At 51.7% G+C, this 6892-nt stretch overlaps 1 protein-coding gene across 1 annotated transcript; it reads right to left on the reverse strand.

Annotated features, from left to right (window-relative positions):
* Window positions 1-2013: 2013 nt before the first annotated feature.
* Mtfp1 (mitochondrial fission process 1) lies at window positions 2014-6729 on the reverse strand. Its single transcript, XM_052199232.1, has 4 exons — window positions 6401-6729; window positions 5171-5717; window positions 4124-4484; window positions 2014-2831 (listed from the first exon to the last, which is right to left on the reverse strand). Exons 2-4 carry the CDS (start codon window positions 5235-5237, stop codon window positions 2759-2761), a joined length of 501 nt encoding a protein of 166 aa, XP_052055192.1. The 5' UTR covers window positions 5238-5717; window positions 6401-6729; the 3' UTR covers window positions 2014-2758.
* Window positions 6730-6892: the final 163 nt, after the last annotated feature.

Genomic DNA, 6892 nt, shown 5'->3' on the forward strand with positions numbered 1-6892 from the left:
GGGTGTGTGTGGCTTTCAGGACATAATTATTATAGTTAATCCCTATTCCAGTATGTTCCAGATAAGATACGGTATAGAGGGTCTGCCTGCATCTGTGGTCTGAGGCATCCTTTGAAGGAATGGCTTCTGGCAGTCAGCTACATCACAGGATTTGCCCACGAAAGGTCATTTGTCCTCTAGAAGCCAGCCAAAGGATGGGTGCATTTTCACCATGGAAGTGAACAACAGAGTCTTCCTATCCTAAGGCAGCCAGTGGTTAAACACTGACCAGCAACATACTGCTCCGGCTCCCCTGCTAACCCCGGAGCAGGGTAGATGGCATGACTCTCCTTTCCAGATCTACATTCGAAGGACCAGAGAGGGCAAGTGGCGTAGCAGAGGCCTCACAGCATAAATGGCTACAGGTAAGACTCAGACAAGCTCTGTCTTCCACCCATTTCCTTGAATTTTCATTTCCTTGTTCATTTTCCTTGTTAAATGTGTACCACATTTCATTCTCCACTCATCTGTGGGTGACCCAGCTCCATTTCCCAGCTATGTGAAGAGAGTGGCAAAGAAAACGGATGTGCAAGTGTCTCTCTGAGTCTAACCCCAGGAGTGCTGTGGCTGGGCCATCTCTTTTTAATTTTTTGAAGAGCCTTCAAACTGATTTCCATCATGGCTGCACTAGTTTGCATATCACTAGCAGCATATCTTCTCCAAGATTTTCCAGTCACTTCTTACAAGATCTAGAATCTAGTTCAGACCACGAGGTGGGTAGATGTTGCCTAGTTTTCTGGGGGTTGGGGTGGGGAGGTGGGGGTGGGGATGGCTAGTTCAGACTCCCTGCCACAGCTCTTGAGAGCCCCCATCACTCGGGCAATATGACTGGTGGTGGTTTAAATACGCATTGCCCATAGAGAGTGGTACAGTTAGGAGGTGTGGCCTTGTTGGAGGTGTGTCACTGTGGAAGTAGGCTTTAGAGGTTTCCTCCTATGCTCAGGCTCCACCCATTGTGGAAGAGTTGGTCTTGTGGCTACCATTGGATCAAGATGTAGAACTCCTAGCTCCTTCTCCAGCACCATGTCTGCCTGCGTGCTGCCGTGCTTCCTGCTATGATGATAATGGACTAAACCACTGAAACTGTAAGCTAGCCTCATTAATGAGTTGCCTTGGTCATGGTGTCTCTTCATAGCAATAAAACTGTAACTAAGACAGAAGTTGGTACCAGGGACTGGGGTTTTGCTGTGATAGGCCTGACGATGTTTTTATTCGGAGGAATGTGAATTTGGAAACTTTGGATTTGGGAAGCACCGGAATGCTTTAGGTGGGGCTCAGTGGGCCATCCTAGTAGGAATATGAAAGACATTGGTGCTGAGGGTGATTTGAACATAGGGGCCTGGCTCTAGAGGTTTCAAAGAAGAGGAGTTTTAGTATGTTACCTGGAGATCATTCTTAGGATGTTTTGGTGAGGAATGTGGCTGCTCTTTGACCCTGTCTGAAGAGTCTGCTTGGGACTAAGGTGAAGAGATTCACATTAATTGCATTGACAAAGGAAGTCTCAAAAAGGCCCAGCATAGATTTTATCCTCTGGTTTACCCTCTATAAGAGCAATTTGATCAAGTGTAGCAAGCTTAGAAAGGGGACATAAAAAAAAAATGTATCATTCAAAGAGTAAAGGGGCACCAGGAAGTGGAACTGAGCTAAACCCTATGTTCAAGGACATGAAATGGAATTAAGGGACCGGTGACCTCGGGGCACAGTCTCACCCAGCTAAGCTTACTCTTTCTGTTCCCATTTCTCTCCACCTGAATCTTCATTTCTGACTCCTTCCCCTCCCCCTTTCCTTTTCCTTGGATCTGATATTGTTCTTGAACAGGTTTGGACACACCCCTCCCTTGTTCTCCCCACAGGCCTTCCTGCAGAGCCAGGAAGCCAGCCCACTTCTCCCTCAGTTTACCAGTTCCAGAAAAAACACCATGCTGTGGTCACAACCCTGCTTATCCTCAGGAAGAAAGGAAGAAAAGAAGAGGCCATGTTTGAAAGTTTTATTAGGCTAGCACTTGGGTTGTGATTGTCCTGCCTCTCAACCAGGCCCCAGCAGCTCCTGCAGCAGGGATGGGCTGGCCAGAGACTCTGTCCTGAGTGTCCCAAATGCTGTAGCCTCTGTATCTTTCCCTAAATCACTCAGCCACATTACCACAAAGTGACTTAGAATAGCTGGAAGCCTGGTCCTCACTTGTCACGTGATCTCAAGAGTATTTCCCACCCTCTCCGGCCCGAACATCCTTCTCCTCCATGGGAGGATATAACTTTTCCATCCAAAGACTGGCCCGGAGGCTACGAGGTACTTTAGTGGTTAGAGCACACTGGCCGCTCTTACAGAGGAACCAGATTCAGTCTCAGCACCCACCCACATGGTGGCTCACAACCATCCCTAACTCCAGTTTCAGGGGGTTCTCATCACCTCTTTTAACCTCTAAGGGTGCTGCACATACATACATGCAAGTAAAACACTTATACACATAAATACTTTAAAAAAAAAAGGTTTCAAAAGACAGGCCAACCAGAGTCCGTTCCCACTCAGCACAACCATGGCTACTAATACAGACGGGGTTGGGTCCCACCTGGGACTCACTGCCCACCACTCCTCAAGGCCTTCTGCTCTAAGCCCCATCAATTCGAACCCACCCAGATGGCAGCACCATGGACCCCAAACAGCCACATATCCACGTTCTTTGATGTGAGTGGGCCAATCCCGGGCAAGGCACAGGAAGGGTCAGGGGCTGCTGGGCTTCCCCACTGACGGGTAGAGCTTGCGCAGGCTAGAGTCCAGGAGGAAGTCCACTGACCTACAGAGAGAGAAGGCCTGGTGAGCAGGCAGACAGGGGTGAGGGAGCGCAGGACTCACACGGGCTGGGGGAAAGACTCCTCCATACAGGGTAACAGCAACCGCGTCAGACCCATTTTATTATTCTCCTCCCTTAAAGAAGCCATGCTTACACCCCTCCCCCAAAGATAACAACCATCTTCCTTTCCTTTCTACGGCTGGAGAAACTGAGGTACAGTGGGTAAAGGACTCACTGTGAGGCTCAGGGTAAGTTATGCTCCTCTACCCCCTACTCCTGCCACCAGTGGGACTCTCTCTCTCTCTCTCTCTCTCTCTCTCTTAGATTTTTTTAAAATTTTATTTCTGTAGCTGGGCAGTAGTGGCACACACCTTTAATTTCAGCACTTGGAAGGCAGAGGCAGACAGATTTCTGAGTTCGAGGCCAGTCTGGTCCACAGAGTGAGTTCCAGGACAACCAGGGCTATACAGAGAATCCTATCTCAAACAAAACAAAACAAAATTCTGTATTTTTTATGTACATACATGTTGTATGTGCATGTACACCTGCATGCAAGAAGAGGGCATCGGATCCCGTTACAGATGGCTGTGAACCACCATGTCATTGCTGAGAACTGAACTCGGGACCTCTGGAAGAGCAGTCAGTGCTCTTAACCGCTGAGCATTCTCTCCAGCCTGGTCTACCTCTAGTGCTAAGAGCGAGCACATGACACAGGATTGGCTAATCAAAAGGATGATGGCTCGGACATGGGCCCCTCATCTGAATGAGCCAATGAGAATCTTCCTTGGGATCTCCGCTATCGTTATGGAGACGTTTTGATGGGCCGGGAGATGTTGGGAGGGACAGGACACCATGAGTCACTGGGACATGGCAGGAGGGTGAAACCCACAAGGACAGGATGGAGAGAGAAGCTGAAGGACGCTGCGTGGCAGCATCGCTCCGATGCCTGGGTCCAGCCGTGAGGAAAACATCCCAAGACTTTTATTTTGTATTTACCTAGCAAACTGGGTTTGATTCATGTTGCTCTCAGCTCCCTCCAATCCAGCACTCCTGGCTACCTCTGCCTATTTCACAGCCCTGGTCTTTCATTCTGGGAACTTACATGACCTTTGTCCAGAACCCACAAGGCACTCTGCTTCCTTTTCGGCCGCTCTGCCTCTCCATAGGATAAAAGCACAGATGGCCTCTCTGCTTCGACCCTGCCTCAGCTGCCCCGGCTTTGCACCCACAGCTCGCCCACAGCTCGCCCAGCCTAACTCTACCTGACTGGTCGCTGAGACCAGAACGGCACCTACCTGTCAATGGGGTGGATGATGACAGGGATGGCCAGCAGCCCGAGCGTAGTGGTGGTCCACTTGCGGACAGTCGGGGGCCAGCGGGTCATAGTGCCCAAGACATAGAGAGAGGCGGCACACAGACGGTTGATGGTGAAGCCGGGGATGACCACAGAGGCCAGAGACTGCCACACAAAGGTGTCTACCATAGCCAGGGCCACTCTGGTGCTGCGGCCTGCTTCAGGGCTTGGCACCTCTCCTGCCTTCTTGCCTTTGTCTATGGCATCGGCCAGGACATAGGAGCTGGACACGCCGTAGCTCAGCCACACCACCGCTGTAGGAACCAGGGAGCGGAAAGCCTCCCCCACCTCATTGGCGTAGCCTGGAGGGAAAAGGCAGTTAATTCTCCGGCCTGTTCCACAAGGGGGCGCTACACAGAGCACTCCTTCTAACCCTAACCTGCTAAACTACATACAGGGCGGCAGGTGACCTCAGTCAAGTGACTTTACCTTTTGGTTTCTAGGCCCGTGGACTGACACCATCAATGAAGTTCATGGCTCACTGATCAAAGTCCCCAGCCGTGGTTCTGGGGATCTGCACCAGGGAGGCCAGCGAATAACTGAGTGTGGGCTCCACTGATGCGTACCAACCAAGTGCAAGGTCTTTCAAGGCCTTACCTCAGCCCGCTCTTACAATCAGCACCCGACAAGAGTCCCTCGCCTTCAGCCCTTTTTACAGAAGAGAAAACTGACACTTAGGAAAAGCCAGGGGAAGGTAGGCTGCTCTAGGAGTCCAGATCTTCTGACCCCGGGGCCAGTGTACCACGGTCAAGGCAGAGGGCAACCCACGCACTCGGTCTGTGCCTCCGGAAGAGCCGCGTGGACAGAGCTGAACCCACAGGGTTGTGTGACCTTGGACAAGTCCCTAGCCTTCTCCTGAGCCCGGTCTCCAGCCCGAGCCGAATAATAACTAGGCCCCTTTTCAGACTCCAGATCCGCAACCCAGGACCACTGTGTTGTGTTTTTTCCGGAGTGGTGGGGTCGCTGCGTCTGTCACCCCCACGCTCACCCAGGTAGCGCACCCACGTGTCCCGGTAGAGGTCGCGCTCGGCGCCCGGCCGCTGCTGCTCCGACATGACGTCCTCCGCAAGGTTGGAGTCACTGCAGATTAGAGTCTCACCACAACCCTGTCTCCACCGGCACTTGGCTAACACCGGGCGAGAACCCGCCAGTAGTCCGAGGCTGAAGGACAGGTCGGGCTATCGCCACTGCAGGGAGTGTCTGAAAATTGCCTTATACGCCCAAGCCCCTCTCCCTAGGCTTGGGATTTGCAGACAGATGGTCGTGTTTTCTCTGAGCAGTTAATGCAAAAACTCTCCCAGACATGATTAGTTTTTGGAGTTAAATAGGTCAGAGTTCCAATCGGAGGATGGTATCTCCTTAGGTGTGCGGCTTCTAGGATAGGTGTATTTCTCTGAGCCTCGGTCCGTGTGTAACTGGGAGGCATGCCAGCGTTCACTGCCTTACACAGCCACAGGACTAATTAATTATATCCGTCATCATCTATTCCGGAGACTCGGGTTTGCTTTCTTAAGCTCTGGCACTAGCGTTGGGTCCTATTTTATAGTAGGGAAATAGAGACAGAAAGGGCAGTCACTCTCTTGACTCATTAAGAAGAAGGGAGTTGGGGAGTTAGTACAAGAGGGGAAAGCGCTCTGAATCCTCTGGGATTTCAGAGGGGCAATGCTATGTCCCCTGGAGACAAATCCTACTTGGGCCGCTTAGTAGATGTGAGCCACTTCCTCCCCCAGTCCCAGAGCGTACGTCTGTAAAACAAAGTGGATGAGACTGGAGAGATGGCTCAGTGGTTACGAGCGCTTACAACTCTCCCAGAGGACCCGAGTTCCATTCCCAGCATCTGCACAGGTATCTCACAGTACCTGTAACTACACCTCAAGGGAATCTGACACTTCGGCTTCCACAGGCGGCACCCCGCGCCCCAAAACCACGCGCGCACACAGCACACACACACACACACTTATACATTCGCCCATAGAGGCATGCAGATAAAAACAAATAAATATGGTCTTAAGTCTTTTTATAAGCCAGGCATGGTGTTGCATGCTTTAATCTCAGAATTTAGGAGGCAGAAACGGGTAGTATGTGCGATCGAGACCAGCCTGTCTACACACGGAGTTTCAGGCCTGGCCGGGGCTACACAGTACAAAAATTCCCAACTAGATAAGAACAGAGTTTCTGCACAATTCTTTTAGATTCTTTAGATCCGGGAGGTGTATACCGATTCCCTACGAAAGCCGCCGTTTTCAGCCTGTGTCCTCTTGAAACTTGTGGGTCGGCGGGGACAGGGCCCGGCGCGGATGGGGAAGGTAGATCCGCCTTCAGGACCTAAACACCGGTAGGCTGGCGCGGAATTAGGAGACGGTCCCTAAAGCCACGTGATGCTAATCCTCGGCCTCCCTCCCATTTAGTACCCGTTGCAGACGCAGTTCACGCCCGCCGCGCCGGTCAGCGCGGAAGAACCACCCAACACGTCTTGAACCACCGAATGGGGCGGGGCCTCCGCCCTCACCGTGAAGGCTCTCGGGAGCATCCGAGTGCCATGAACAAAGATGGCGGACAACACTCACCGGCTGAACCAATCGGAAGGTGACTTGTTAGGACCTCGTAGAACGTTGTCGCGATAGGAGAGGAACGGAACGCCTCTGTCTCCGTGTGCGTGCTTGTTCGTGTATCGCGAGAGGAAATAAATAGAACGCCTGTGTGTGTGTGT

This window comes from Apodemus sylvaticus, chromosome 11 (assembly GCF_947179515.1).
Source record: "Apodemus sylvaticus chromosome 11, mApoSyl1.1, whole genome shotgun sequence".
NCBI lineage: Eukaryota > Metazoa > Chordata > Mammalia > Rodentia > Muridae > Apodemus > Apodemus sylvaticus.